Source organism: Myotis lucifugus, unplaced genomic scaffold, assembly GCF_000147115.1.
Source record: "Myotis lucifugus unplaced genomic scaffold, Myoluc2.0 scaffold_104, whole genome shotgun sequence".
NCBI lineage: Eukaryota > Metazoa > Chordata > Mammalia > Chiroptera > Vespertilionidae > Myotis > Myotis lucifugus.
The window spans coordinates 3404280-3419823 of NW_005871152.1; the positions used below are offsets into that span (position 1 = coordinate 3404280).

The window sequence follows — 15544 nt, forward strand, 5'->3', positions numbered from 1 at the left end:
TTTTCTTCATAGATAGACAGAAGTGTGATACTGTGTATATATTTTTTGTTCTGGATTTCCAGTTAACATGTAGAAGTAAGCATTTCCTCATACATTAAAACTCTTAACCCCATTTCCAATGCCAGCAAATGCTATAATTACTAAGCAGTAACCAAGGATTGCGCTCAGAGCTGTACCAATAACTGAAGGCAGGTGCCCCAGCAGGGTCTTCGATTCCAAGCATCCCGGCCGCGTGAGGTACAACTGGTGGCCGTGTCTAACCCTTTTCTGTGCCAGCTCACGGCAGTGGGAGGAGTAGGGGGGCACATGCACTGGTAGTTGAAGTCTGGTCTCCCTCCACCCCGGTGCTGAGAACCGCCAGTCCAATCCTGGGTTCCTTTTCTCCCTCCTCTCAGCTACGAGAGAAGCAAGCCTACGTGGAGAAGGTGGAGAAGCTGCAGCAGGCGCTGACCCAGCTGCAGTCCGCATGTGAGAAGCGGGAGCAGATGGAGCGGAGACTTCGGACCTGGCTGGAGCGAGAGCTGGACGCCCTGAGGACCCAGCAGGTGCGGGGCCGGGGGAGGGGCCGACAGATGGCAGGATGCACACGAGGCTCCGCTCGCGGCACTGGGGTGCCGGGGCCAAGGAGAGCTCCCTGTCCTAGGGAGCCGGCACAGCGGCCAGGGGAGGACGGGCAGTCCACTCACGGGAGTGACGTCCTCACAGAAGGCGGCTGGGCATCGGGGAATGTGGCTTTAGACGGCTTCCCAGAGGAGGACATTGGAGTTGGACTTTGAAAGATGAGTTTTTGGGGGGTTCTGGGGAGAACATCAGAAGTAGAGGAAGGATATGTCGAGGAGAGAGGCAGTTCGGGGCAGCAGGGGGCAGCTGGAGGGGGGAACGCCCAGTGCGGCGCTGGAGGGATGAGGCCAGCCGTGGAAGGCATGTGGTCCAGGTGAGGGACTGGGCTTTGTCCTGTGACAACAGAGCCAACGATGGTAGTTTTTCAGCTGGAGAGGAATGTCGTGCACAGGGCTGGGGGGGTCTTGGGGGGCAGATGGCAACGTGAAGGAGGCCGGCCTGAGGGCTGTTGGTGTCATCACGGGGAGTGGCAGTGGGAATCCAGGGGGAGCGGGCGGGGGCGGGGGGGAGATTAGAAGAACTGACCATCAGTGCATGTCCGAGGTAAAGGATAGGAAGGCGTTCAGGACGATCCCTGGAGTGTAATATTGGCCGTAAGCTCCTGCTCCTCTGCCTTGTTTCATCCTGGCAGCAGCACTTAGCATAACTCAGCTATGAATAAGCTCAAGTAAAATGCCCCAGCCGGGCTCCGTGCGCCTCAGCTTGTGGACAAGCCTGCAGGACGGCCCTGTGGCTGGACTGGGAGCCTCCCAGGCCGTCAGACTCCTGGCTCCAGCGAGCGCCTGGCCGTGCGCCGTCGGCCAGTGCGGTGGGCAAAGCCCTCTGCAGCGATGAAGGGTGCGCCCTCAGTCGGGAACCAGGGGAATGCAAGATGGCTCCGTGGAATTACCTACTGGACGGGGCACAGTGGCTGTGGGTGAAAGACTTGGAAACACTTGAAAGCGCACACGCGGGCCGGCCCCGTCCTTTCTCATGGCCGGCGCCCACGTTTCCCGGGCGTGTGTACTTGGCGGGCGGAGGAGGTGTCGGTGAGATCGCCCAGAACATTAAGGAACCCACCCGGCCGCCCACCACCTTGGCTTAGTTGGTGGCTCGTAAGGAAGGGTGAGTCTGTCTCTGGACTGCTGCCCCGTCCTCCCTGGGCCGCCTTCCCTGGCCTGTGGGCCACCCTCCAGCTGTTCCCCATGTGCAGTTACTGAGGTCTGAGCCTCCCCCCGGAGGGCCGGCTTCTCGTAAGCTGGCACCGGTGAGCCGCACGAACCCTTGGCTGGCAAAACGGGCAGATCTCAAAACTCAGCGCTGCAGAGAATGTTTGTTTCCAGTTCCTGTGTCCCCAGCCCCTACGGTTAGGTGACTTATCCTGGGACCTTCTATTTTGAATGCTGTGAAGCCAGACTCAACCCCATTATCCTTGCTGTGTACCCAGGAGAAATGTGAGGTTAGAATGATCTTAAAAATATCCCTTGCCACAGAGGACCGTTCACAGTGTGCACGCTCAGAGCCATGCACCCTCACGCCCATTGCTTCCTCAGACGGGCAGACACGAGTCCCTGCCATGCCTAAAGGCTGCTGGCAAATCTGGGAGTACCTGGGGGAGGGGGAGGGGAGACAGAGGTTTCATAATGAGGCTCTCCAGGAAAATTACTTGGCTTGCATTTTGGATCTAGTCTGGGGGACTGACAGCAGACCCCCTGCAGGTTATGGCTGATATGAGACCAAAAAGAGGGGAGATGATCTATATAGAGCTAAACAGAACTTTGTTTATCTCAGCATTACTTTGAAAATAATATCTGTTTCTTTTCATGAGCGTGTTGATCCATCTCTTATAAGTTTCCTTGTTGTTTTACTTCCTCATTAAAAAGATGAGTATTATTTTTTTCTTTTTTCCTTGAATACCTCTGTATTCTATCATTTTGTCAGTGAGCATACATTATTCTATAACCAAAAAAGGTAAAAATTTTATTACACATAAATTCAGCCCAAAACCTTGAGTTTCTAGCTAGTTCCATGTGGAATCTATATAATAAAAGCCTAAGCGACTATTATGGTGGAATGACCGGAACAACCAGTCACTATGATGCTCACTGACCACCAGAGGGCAGATGCTCAATGCAGGAGCTGACCCTCGTGGTCAGTGCACTCCCACAGGGGGAGCACTGCTCAGCCAGAAGCTGAGCTCATGGCTGGCAAGCGCAGTGGTGGTGGTGGGAGCCTCTCCTGCCTCTGCAGAGCGCTAAGGAGCAGCGAGCCAAGCGGTAAGGAGCGAGGGATCCCGGACTACAAGATGGATGTCCCCCAAGGGGTCCCAGACTGCGAGAGGGTGCAGGCCGGACTGAGGGACTCCCTCCCCAGTGCACGAATTTCGTGCACCAGGCCTCTAGTATACTACAAAGTTCGGTCAGACTCCTGCCTGGAGCCCGTGGACAGTGTGGTGAGTGCAGGCCTGCTGGCTCTCAGCAGGGATGCCTGAAGTCCACTCTAGTCCACTCCAGAGCCTGGGGTCCCCGGAGAAACTCGGCCTTTCTGGGAAAGGCACCCAGGGGCCTCGCTGATCAGCTTCCTCCTCATTCACACTGCAGCGGCTCATGCATATGCTTGCCTGGACGTGACCAGCCCACCTGCACCCCGCTCCTCACTCCTGAGCTGCAGAGGCATTTATCTGACCTTTGTAGGAAGGTCACACTGAGGTCACATGATAACAGAGCTCCTGGTCATATCCCCCCTCAACAAAGCCACTCCCCATAGAGCGTTATTCTGAAGGGACTGTTGAGAGAGTAGCTCAGAGAACTTATTAAATCAAGACCCGCACAGGGGCTCTGCCCTTAGACCAGTGGTTCTCAACCTTGGCTGCACATTAGAATCACACCTGGGAATCTTCTTAAAATCCTGATTTCTGGGCCTCATCCTCCGGAAATTCTGTTTTCTTTGTTATGGGGGGGGGGCCACAACATTAGTAACAAAGAAACAGAATTTCCGGAGGATGAGGCCCAGAAATCAGGATTTTAAAAAGATTCCCAGGTGTGATTCTAATGTGCAGCCAGGGTTGAGAACCACTGCCTTTTAGACTGATGCCAGGACACAGCCGAACTTCTCCACCCACATCCTTAACAACACAGAGCCCCCACATGAGCCGGGGTTAATCTTGAGAGGTGCCCTGGAACCTTCCCAACAATAGGTAGACTGGAGGTGACAGAGCGGCATGGAGTCATGAACTGATTCACAGGATGACTCCAGGGTTAGACTGACCAAGGTGGGTGACTCCTGCCTGCTCCTCCTACTAGGAAAGTGCCCTTGGGTAAGTGAGCTGTCTGAGCCTCAACTTTCTTGTCTCTAAAATGGGGCCAATACGTTATGCTGACCTTACACGTATAACCTCAGATAAGAAAATCCGCACAGTGCCCGGCACTGAGCAACTCATTGAGAAAGAATAGCTGTCGTTGCTGTTTTATCATCATGACCTTCAGAGTATGTGCAAGGCCTGGGCATCCTGGCACCCTCACCCACATCCCTCCCTTACTCCAGCTTTTCCAGTCCCACTGGAAAGGGTGACAGAAATGTGTTCACTGTGGTATTCCCAGCACATGGTGTACTAGTACGTGCTCAGTAAATATTTGATGGTCAACTGAATGGGCAGCAGAAGCTGGCCTGCCTGACCGTCGGCCCGTTGTCCTGGCCGGCGTGCTTGCCTGTTAGACTGTGCTATGCTTGAGTGTTGAAACTCATGCTTTTATTTAATAAGTCTTAATGGCCTGAATTAGGTGCTCTATGAAGACTCATGTGAGGTCAAAATGAATAAACCAGCTGAGATGGGAACCTTAGGATTCAGAGAGAAACTGACCAGCGGGGAGGCAGCTGAGCGAGGCTGTGGGATCTTTTTCTTGGACCGTTTCTGAGAACAAGGGAGCTCTTGTGTTGCTGGACCTGATGTCCAGGTGCTGGCTCCAGAGTCCGTGACTTCCTGTGCAGGTGGATGAGGACAGGTGCATGCCTTCGCTCTGTTCCTGATTAAATGTTAGTCACTGGCAAGATCCTAGAATAGTTGGTATTTGTAGCTTTAAAAAATTGAACACAAACATACGGTTTACAAAAGCCCGTGGGCCCATTGCTCTTCTTTCTCTGGTAGGATGAGACTCCATCAGGGCGGCTCGAGCTTGTGTGTGGTTCAGAGTGCCTCTCTCACCTTGCAGCCAGCTCTGCATGTGCAATGTGTGACCCCTGGGTAAACCGGAGGGGATGTGGAATAGCTGGGATGAAGTCATTGTCCCTGAAGTCAGAACCTCCTCAGACCCCATCGTCCTCCAAGTCGTGCTGCTTAGAGGAAATAGGATGCCTGAGTTCAATGGGAAAAAAATCTGAAACGTGAATATTCTCCTCTGTGAGCATCCAGATAAGACATCCGCTTTATTCCTTGTCTTACAGACCCGGGTGACAAGAACGGGCTGAGCTTGCATCACAGACTTTCTGGCAGCTCCTTACTTTGTTTAGCCCTTTAAAGTTTATTAAATGCTCTCATGTGCATTATCTTGTTTGACTCTCAGGCTTCTAAGTGGGGCAGGTATTCATTTGTTTCCCAGACGAGAGCTCTGTAGCCGGGAGAGTACGCGTGTCAGGGCTTCTCGCTCCCAGTTCCTGGGCCTCTCCGTTTTATCTCCCAGCCTCGGGGAAGACAAACACTTGGAATCACTTCTGAGAACTCGGCAGAAAGTGCCCCAGACCAGGAGGCTCTTGCTTTTGGTATAAATGAGCTGCAGGACGTTGGACAAGACACTTCTTGTCATGCAGAACCGTATGGACCGACAGACGTGGGTTTGAATCCTGACCCTCGCTCAGAGACATGGAACAGTTCATCTAGCCTCTCTGAAGCTTAGTTTTCTCCTCTGTAAAATTGGGATAATATTGTCTATTTATACGATAAAGTTACATGACAATTCATTGAGGCAGGAATTTGGTAGGTGAGATAGCCTGGTGTTAGGATCTGCGAAGGTTGGTCATCCCTCCTGGAGAGGGAGCGAGAGTGGGATGGTAAGGTGTGTGAACGTGCTGGGGCTCTGGGTGAACTCTGTGCTCCACGCGGGCAACTGCAGACACGGTTCACGTGGTCTGCGTTATAGCCCCCGTTTCGCATCAAGATGTTCTCTCTCTGCTTTTCTAGAAACATGGAAACGGCCCGCCAGCCAGCATGCTGGAATACAATGCCCCGGCCCTCATGGAACTTGTGAGGGAGAAGGAGGAGCGGATCCTGGCGCTGGAGGCCGACATGACCAAGTGGGAGCAGAAGTATCTGGAAGAGAGCACCATCCGGCACTTTGCCATGAACGCCGCAGCCACCGCCGCAGCTGAGAGGTGAGGCCAGCCTGGGGTCCCACGGGACTTCACTCCACTAGGTAAAGTGCATTCACACAGCGGATGCTATTCGGTCTTTTTTTTTTTAATACATACAGAGAGGAAGGGAGAGGGATAGAGAGTTAGAAACATCGATGAGAGAGAAACATCGATCAGCTGCCTCCTGCACACCTCCTACTGGGGATGTGCCTGCAACCAAAGTACATGCCCTTGACCGGTATCGAACCTGCGACCTTTCAGTCCGCAGGCCGATGCTCTATCCACTGAGCCAAACCGCCCAGGGCTACTATTCGGTCTTCAAGTGTGATGTTGGGAGAGTTTATTTCAGCAGCGGGTGTGTGACAGGCCCGACAAGAAGAGTTCATTCTCCTAACAGCCCTGAAAGGAGGAACTGTTATTACCCTCGTTTGCAGGTGAAGAAATGGGGCTAGGGAGGTGCGGCGGTTTATTCCGAGTCGCACTGCTCGTAAGTGGTGGGGCCACGTGGGAAGGGAGACCTGTCTGCCTTCAAGCCTGATTCCACTTGGCTGGCAGTTGATTTCTGCCGCCGTCTGTTATGACCTCTGTTGCCTTCTTTCCTTTCTGTAGTGCACAACCTTATTCTTCTTTCAAAATCGGCTCAAAATGTTCAATAATTGACAGAATAATTCTGTGAAACTCCTGCTGTCTGGGTGAGCAGGTAGCTCCTTGATCGCCGGCGCTCACCTGCACGCGTGATCGCCACACCGCTGGGGCGGCCGCGCATTCTCCCAGTCCTCTCTCTCTCTCTCTCTCTCTCTCTCTCTCTCTCGCTCCCTCACCCCGTCTCCCACCACTTTGCCCTTTGCCAGTAAGTTACATTTCATTCGGAGTTGTTTGGAATTCACTAAAATTTAGGATTAGTCTAGTTCAGTGGTTGGCAAACTCATTAGTCAACAGAGCCAAATATCAACAGTACAACGATTGAAATTTCTTTTGAGAGTTGAAATTTTTTCAACTTAAACTATATAGGTAGGTACACTGTTATTAACTTAATTAGGGTACTCCTAAGGCTTAGGAAGAGCCGCACTCAAGGGGCCAAAAAGCCGCATGTGGCTCGCGAGCCGCAGTTTGCCGACCATGGGTGTAGTTGGAGGCCATCCTCGGGTTTCAAAGGTGCATCCATAATATTGGGCTGGTCAGCCCCACGTTTCTTTGGGATGTGTTATTTCTTCTCTGCTGAAGAAGAGGAGGCCCACTGGGGCAGAGGGGGTACTTCGTAAGCCGCCCATGGGCTCTCGTGTTCATCCTCAAGTAGAGGAGACCCGCCAGCAGCATGCTCACCTGATGCCTCCAGGACTGGGCGGAGAGCAGTGCCACCCATGGGGGCATCGATGCCTCTGCCGGGCGCCATGGCACACTCGCGTCTGGGGAGACCTGCAGATTCATGGGGGACATGGCCACTTGGGAATCAGTTCCTAGTGCCCGAGTGTTGTTCATGCAGGTCTGTGCTCTGAGGGGAAACAGCCCACAGAACCCCATCCAAGCGAGCCCCCGGGGGTGGGGATGGACATTTGAGACGTGTGCTGTGTCGAAGCTGCGGTCGTGATGCGAGGGGGGAGGGGGTTGCAGCCCCCAGTTCAGTCTTTGGTCCGTCTGGGTGGGAACATTGACACTCTTGGAAGTATTTCTTGATGGTTACACAGTTGGGATGTTTTTCTTTTCAGCTTTTTGCTCTGTAAGGTAATTAGTAAATCACCTCTCTATCCTGTGGAAGAGAACAAACCATCCTAGAGTTACAAAGGGGCTTGGCTTCTTTGCCAACTTTGGTCTGGGGCATGGCTCTCGGTGATGCCCTGTGGTTTTTAATGGCAAGAGCATGGCATAGGGAGGCGGGACCCCACATGCAGGACTTCCCCAGCTCTTGCTGCCTACAGATGTGCGATTCTGCAAAAGCCTTTGCAAGCTGGGCTCATTGGTTGATTTTTGCATATACCCTGACTGGGGATCAAACCCGCAACCTGAGTGTATCGGGATGATACTCTGACCAACTGAGCCACCCGGCCAGGGCACAGTGATCCTATTCTTACCAGCCGTCGTTAACTAGGAGCGGTCAAATTGCCAAAACCAGCGGCAGGAAGAGTTCTCTTTGACCAGTTTTCCAACAGACACCTGCTTGCAGCTCCACATTTTAATCTCCCCGTGTCTGTCCCTCCCGTCCTCCACCCTGCGCTGCACTCTCCAAGGACAGGGTGTCTTGTGTGTCTTCATCTCTCTGCTGTGCTGCCGGCGTGGCTGTCACGCCGAGTGGACCTGAGTCCCAGGCAGGGGCCCATGCAACGAGAAGCGAGCCAGAAAGCAAGCAGGATGGGAGCTTTCAGTGTGAGTCTCTCTGTCCAAGGGGACCAGTATCCGCTTTAAGTATTTACTGAGTCTCCATTTTACTGTGAAATACTGAAATAGCTGCTGTGTGGGTAAGGAGCAGCCATAAAACTTCAACTCCGATTGAGAAAGTCAGAAAGGATAAGTGTGAAAGGGAGACCCTACCAACTGTAATAATGGTATCCACGTGTCAGCAGGTGCAGCGTCCATCGTCATAGCTGCCACATAGCGTGATACACGGTGGTGCTGGTAGAGGGCAGGGAATCGTTACTGTGGGATTTTATTTTGTTTTCCTTAGATACTGTCTTCATTCTACCAAGTTGAGGGAGCGAATGGGCCGGGATCCAGGAGGGAAAGCGGGGGAAGGAGTGTGTGGAGAGAGATGTTTAGTGCAGTGACCTCGCACGCCTCTCTGTGAGCGTTCGCATCACCCTCCGTGTGTCCTGTGTTGCCAGGGACACCACGATCATCAACCACTCGCGGAACGGCAGCTACGGGGAGGCCTCGCTGGAGGCCCACATCTGGCAGGAGGAGGAGGAGGTGGTGCAGGCCGCCAGGAGGTGTCAGGACATGGAGTACACGTAAGGACAGCCGCGTGCGCGGCCGTGACACCGCGCTCCCCCCTGGCCACGCACCTCACGACCCCCGGGCCCGCATTTGGGCTCACACTCCAGCCCCAGCCCCTGCTCTGAACAGCTGGCAGGCGCGGCGAGTTATTCTCCAAGTTTGAAAGGAGCTCGAGTGTTTTCTGATTCTCATTTTTGGCCTTTGTGGGGGAAATTAACTTCTCCCAGAAAACCTGTTCTTCTTCTGTCTTTCTGAGAAAATAGGGAAACTGCCCTCCGTGGAAGGCTGGCCCTGAGAGAGGCTTCCTGCTGCTCTCCCACCCACAGCCAGGGACCCAGGCCCTCCGAGCGGGCCTCTGAGCCGCTGCTGGAAGGCCACGCCTTTCTCACCTATGTCCTCTGGTTCCCAGCAAGTCCCAGGGGCTCCCCAGGGGCCAGAGGAGGTGCACCCCTCTGATCTACTACCAAAGATCCAGCTTATACACTTGGCAGATAGGAAATGTTTGAAGACTTTACTGCGCTTCATTCTCCATCCTGAATTCTAATTCAAGTCCCTGGGCAACCTGAAAAACGTTTCGTGTTTTCCCAGCCAAATGGAGTGTGATTATGACTTGTTTTGTTTTGTTTTGTCTTGTTATTCAGCATTAAAAATCTCCATGCCAAGATCATCGAGAGGGATGCCATGATTAAGGTCCTTCAGCAGCGATCCCGCAAAGATCCCGGGAAGGCAGACTCCTCGAGCCTGCGGCCCGCCCGCTCCGTCCCTTCCATTGCCGCGGCCACCGGGACACACTCCCGCCAGACCTCTCTGACCAGCAGCCAGTTAGCGGAGGAGAAGAAGGAAGAGAGGACCTGGAAGGGGAGCATAGGTGAGCCCCACGCCTCCGTCCGGCTGGGGTCTAGGGTCTGGAAGGCAAGAGCTATACCAGCTTTGAGAGGCAACCTCATCTGGTGGAAAAAGTCCTGACACTTTTGTAGTGTCTGGCTTCTGCCCCTCATGGGACACAGAAATGTCGCTGAGTATTCCCAAGTCTCAGTTTACTCATCTGTGAAATGGGGAGGATAACCAATCATACTTGGGCTGTGAAAACTGAATGAGCGATGTGGAGGCAGCGGCTATACCACCAGATTGGCTACTGGCCATGTGGGTTGACTCATGTACTTATCATCACGGTTGAAAGTGGAAGTGCCCGACCCTCACAGCATAAAATGGAAAAGCCCATAGACGTCAGGCCTCTGAACTTGGCTCTGCCCCCGACCACTTGTCAGACAGCTCTGCCTCTGCTTCTGCGCCTGGAAAAGCAGGGCAGTGCCTGTCCTGTTGCCCCTGGGCCGTGGGGAGAGCGAAATGAGATAACGGGGCAGAGGCGCTTCGGAGGAAGTGTGCCAGCATGAGAGGCTGGTGGTTGTGGTGCTGGTTGCATGGTTGTGGTGCTGGTTGCATGGGCAGAGTTTTGAGAATTCTGCAGATGTGGTGTTAGCCACGAATGGGCTTCCTGGGGAGAGGGCCAGCCTGTCGACGGCTCGCTGGGTCTGGAGAGGAAGCAGGCAGCATTCCCAGACACACGTCTTCCCCTTCACCCGCTCGCCTCGCCTCCCCCCGCCCCCCCCCCCACCCTGCACTCTGGCAGCTGCAGGGTCTGGCCTCCTTTGATGCATTTCCCTGGGTCAGAGTGTGTTTTCTTTATCTGTGGAGTCGAGAGCCAGTTTTTGTCAGCACAGAACCCCAGAGGAGCCTGGCTGTTTTGTGCCAGAGGGGATAAGAGCTTCCAGTATGAACCTGCCAGAGTCAGGGGTTCAAGGCTCCCAGCCAGAATCTCCGAGTGAAGTGCCTCCACAGGTGGCCTCAGCAGCCCCTGCGCTCTGAGGACAGCACTTCAAAGAGGATGCGGGTGGACAGCAGCTGGGATCATCAAAGGCGCCCCCCCGCCCCCCCCCCCACCCCCCACAGGACACTTAGCTCCCCACACAGTTAGGGAGCCTGAGAGTTGGTACCCAGGCCCGTTTGCAACATGCAGCCAGACAGGCGTTTCTCTGGTCTCTGTGCCTGTGTCCCTGGCATCTGCAGGTCTACACCAGGCCTGGGAGAGGACCCGGTCTGCAGGAAGAATTGCTGTGTTCTCTGCACTGTGTTCCTCCCATTATTGCCATCGTCATTGGTGTCCACGCGTCACAAAACCAGAGAGGCTCTCTGAGAGGCGGGGCAGAGGCAGCAGACACGGCCTCTGCACAGTCCCCACGCTGCTTCCACCACCTCTTGCCCAACAGGAAGAGGGGTGGGGGTGACAGTGTACGCCTGCTGATGGCGAGGGCTCCGGGTGAGATGACTGGCCAGTGACCTAGTTCCACGAGAGCGTCCCTGTCAGCCTGCAGCTGGTTAGGAGGGAGGAACACAGGTTGGGGTAGAGCTGGGCACAGCTGGGCTTGAATCCCATTTCTGCGCCGCCTTAGCTATGAGATGCTCACTTCTCTGAGCTTCCGTTTCCATGTCCGGAAAGCAGAGGCTAACACGGGGCCTACCTGTGACATACGAAGGGAGGTGACATGTACGAAGTCCCCGGCCTCTCCGAGTGTGGCCGGTGGACCCGCATCACCGGCCTCGCCTGGGAGCTTGTTAGAGAAGCAGCCTCAGGCCCCACCCGCTGAATGGAATCCTCTTTTAACAACACATCCAAGCCACCAAGAGGCACGTTCCGTTGGAGGACGCAGCTGGGCACACTGAGCTGCTCTGTGTTTCTGTGAATGGCACCTCCGACAGCCCTGGGGAGGACACTGTATGAATTGCTGGCTGGTTCGGCTGCGTGAACAAGCAGTTGACTGTGCTGACCGCATTCTATAGGCTAGTGTTCGGGAGTGCTGGCACGTTTCTGAATGTGTGCCGTGTTTCATTATTTAAATAAAAACGTAGCTGTCCTGCCCAGCACTGCAGGGAGACGTTGAGGAGGAGGGAAAGCACTGCCCACCATGCCTGCCTTTTCCCTCCAGCACTTCCTCACTCCTGCCCCCAGCCTGCCTACCCCGGGGCCCCCGCGAGAAGTGGAACAAGAAGCAGCCGAGTGGCTCTTCCCAGGGCCCGGCTGGCTTCCTGCTTCTCGGGGCCGTGGCTCCCAGCTGCTGGGTCTCCTGGGTGTCGGTCTGACCTGGAAACAAGGTTGTATTTGACCCCCGGTGCTGCGGGAGACCTTCCAGTGCCAAGACTGGGGTGGAACTGTGGGCCGTTCAGAAGCACAGCAGGCCAGTGGGGCCATGCCTAGGACTCCGTTTTTCTAAAGCACACAACCACGACTCAAGGCCAGCCCTCCCTGGCCCTGCGTGAGGCGAAGCAAGCGTCAACTCCAGACAGCCTTGCAGGAATCCCCCACCCTCAACACTGGCTACTGGGTACCTCATGCCACTCTAGAGTCATTTTATCCTACTGTTTATCATATTAGATTATAACCAGTTTGCTTTGCAACTCCTTAAAAACATAGGTTTTTAGGGAGGGGACTAGGTCTTTTCTGTTGTTAAATTTCCTCAGTGCTTCTCAACTGGTCAGGCACATAGTCAGTGCTTATAAGTGCATTGGGTGAGTCCTGAGTCAAGAAGAAAATGATCCCCGAGAGGAGGGATTTGGTTTGTATTAAAGAACAGCATTGAAAAGCTGTCCTTCCGTCCTCAGGGCTGCTGCTGGGGAAGGAGCACCATGAGCACGCCTCCACCCCCGCACTGCCTGCCCCGCCTGCCACAGCATCGGCCCCAACAGTGTCCGCCACGTCGGCCAGCAGCGCCCACGCCAAGACGGGCAGCAAAGACAGCAGCACCCAGACGGACAAGAGCACCGAACTCTTCTGGCCCAACATGGCCTCCTTGCCCACCCGCGGCCGGCTGAGTGCGACCCCTTCCAACAGCCCGGTCCTGAAACACCCAGCGGCCAAAGGGACTGCAGAGAAACTGGGTAAGATGTTCTGATGTGTTACGCTGTAGGGAAACACCCTGGAGCTCTCTGGCCTGAGAGAGGGAGTCTTTGTTGAGCTGGGGAGGGGGCAGCTCTCACTTTGTGGGTGTTTTTTATGATTATGGTTACCCTAATACACCTAGGCTGTGCGCTCTTAGGGAATGCAATGTGTGTGTCGACACTCCTAATTTATTACCGTGCTTTGTAACCAGCCCTTTCCTACAAGGGGCAGAAATAGACATGCTCCAAGGGATGGGGGGTGGGGGGCGGCAGTACCAGGCACCAGGTACCTCCGAGGCTTGGGTACCTGGACGAGGCCTTACTCATTCAGGATTTGGGGTCGGGGTGCCTCTTTCCTGAAGGACAAGGCAGGTTTAACTGCAGAGGAGGGGAACTCTGGCACTGCACTCAGGCTGGTGCTAATGGGTCACCCGAAAACACTTAAGAGAAGACGGCTTGGGAGGAGTGAGCTTGCAACGAGTCCAGAAGCGTCCGGGAAAGAGTAGACTTGGCTTTGTCACGGGGACTCATCTCAGTCATGGGGATGGGTCTCTTCAGGAATGCTTTTGAGAAAGTGTGGGGTTATTTGGGGCATAAATGAACTGTTCATCCTACAAAATAGACAAGTACGTCCAGCATTGCCATTGTTCTGAGATTTAATTCCTGGAATGCACTTTTCTGAGGAAGACAGGGATGTGTGAGTAGTGCCTGCCCCACGTGGGCCGGACTTCCAGGCCTTGCCTGCAGGCACTGGGGGCGAGGGTGGTGTCTGAAAGGGTTCCACAGAGACACCGGTGCGGCCCGGCCCTCCCCCAAGGAGCGGGCTGCTAACACTTCCCTTGTGTTTGGCAGAGAACTCTCCTGGCCACGGGAAGTCGCCTGACCACAAAGGCCGCGCCAGCAGCCTGCTGCACAAGCCCGAGTTCCCGGACGCGGAGATGATGGAGGTCCTCATCTAGCGCTGGGTCCCTGAGGAACGTCGTGCCGGGACAGTGACAAGCGGAGGAGGAGCACGGCCAAGGGAGCGGCACGAGCAAGAAGAGCGATCGAGAAGGTGGTCGATGGGAAACCAGGAATGATTGGAACTGATAAAGATTTCAGATTCGTAAGAACACTTTTTATAAATGTTTTTTTTAAAAAACAAAAACTAGGAGACCTACACGAATGAAGATGGAGTGGACGCTATGGATTTTTATTGCCTATGGTGGCAGAGAGACGATGCATGTAGGTTTGGAAACAAAGAAGAAATAGGAAATGGAATTTTCCAATGTACAGAAAATGTATCTCATGGGGAGGGTCTGTGTACACCCATTTTCTGGTTATAAACACGTAAACCTGAACCGGAATCTTCCTTGGAATACCCCCCTTCTCGTTGCCCTCTAGCATCTGTTTGTTTAAGAACCTCCTAGAAGTCTCTGGGAGCCCCTCTGGGTGTAATGAAATACCACCTGTGCCCCCCGGGGGTGTCCTGTGAATGTGTGTGGCTGTGACGATGAGATGAAATGTGGAGGGGCCACCTTCCGGGCCTCGGCTAATGACCGGCTTGGTTTGGGTTTTGCAGGAGATGGTGGGGCTTCCTAGCTTGTCTGGACTTGAGGCAGTGTTTTCTGAACAGAATGGGAGCGTTTTGATCTTGGTGCTCATCCTCCCCGACTTCCCTGACTTCTCTGTCTTTGCTTCATTTTCTTTCATTTTATTCTTTTTTTTCTTCTTCTTCTTTTTTAAGTGAAACGTGGCAGAGTAGGTCTGGGATTCACGAGAGCGGTGTCTGAACGGTCAGCATTCCTGCTGTGTTTCGCAGTGGCCAGCGGGACAGAGCCCTAGGCTGGCCTCCTGGCTGCTGCCTCCTCCGCAGCTGCTACTGCCTTTCTGACTGTGCACTAGGTGAGCTTTGGCGAGGCGGGAGGCCCAGGGCCAGTGTGACCGCTGTGTGAGGATGAGGAGTGTGGCCCTGGCTTTTTTCTCCCTCACGTCAACTCTTGCACGGAGCTTGGCGTTCCCACCCCTTGGCTCTGCGGGGTAAGGCTTTCAGGACGGGACGCCAGGAAACGAATGGCCCTGGACTCGGTGGCCTCTGGGACCGCCCTGTGCGGGTACCCTGTCCCCTTTCTCGGACCTGTGGCTCCTGAGCACTCTCCACTCTGCCATGAACTTGCTTGGCAACCTACAGCTTGGTCTGATTTTTTAGGTCTGTCTTTTTAACATGAAAGACAGGACTATCATGTTAAAGAGCCAGGAGGGGGGGAGGCGGGGGCCCATGTCCCTGTGTGTGACGGTCTCCATCTCACCCCTCAGACGGGAGGCTTTCCTCCCAGATCCAGGAGGTGCTGGGTCAGAACAGAGGAGCAGCTGCTCCAGCCCTGAGACCGTTCTCCCGTTCTCCCTCCGCCCTCCACGTCCGCATCGGCGGCGGGACGCTGTTATTCCAGGCCACGCGCCTCATGCTCACTTCAGGAAAGAGAGGGAGGCCCCGGCTTGAGACCACCTCAGTGAAGCCTGGAGGCAGCCCTGCTCAGGAAATGTTGCTTGGCTGGCTTACTTGAGGGTTGGTTTTTAGAGTGTAACCTGGGTGGAGGTACAGCCTCCCCAAATTAAGGAGGTTGAAGGATGACAAGTGTAGGCCAGAGGGGAGGGAGGAAACCAGTGCTTTGCCCTCCCAGCTGCTCTGCCTGGGCCCTGAGCTTGCGCGTCCCGCCGCCTCCTTCGTCCCTGGTTAAGCGTCGCTGAATATTGTGCAGCC

At 54.5% G+C, this 15544-nt stretch overlaps 1 protein-coding gene across 1 annotated transcript in view; it reads left to right on the plus strand.

Moving 5' to 3' along the window:
• The window catches only part of AMOTL1 (angiomotin like 1), a 90448-nt gene extending 76304 nt beyond the window's left edge, over positions 1–14144 (plus strand). Inside the window, exons 9-14 of the mRNA XM_023757292.1 lie at positions 396–545; positions 5774–5964; positions 8760–8885; positions 9513–9739; positions 12529–12804; positions 13657–14144. Of these exons, the coding sequence (XP_023613060.1) occupies positions 396–545; positions 5774–5964; positions 8760–8885; positions 9513–9739; positions 12529–12804; positions 13657–13763 (1077 nt within the window). The 3' untranslated portion in view covers positions 13764–14144. The remainder of the gene's footprint in view (positions 1–395; positions 546–5773; positions 5965–8759; positions 8886–9512; positions 9740–12528; positions 12805–13656) is intronic.
• Positions 14145–15544: the final 1400 nt, after the last annotated feature.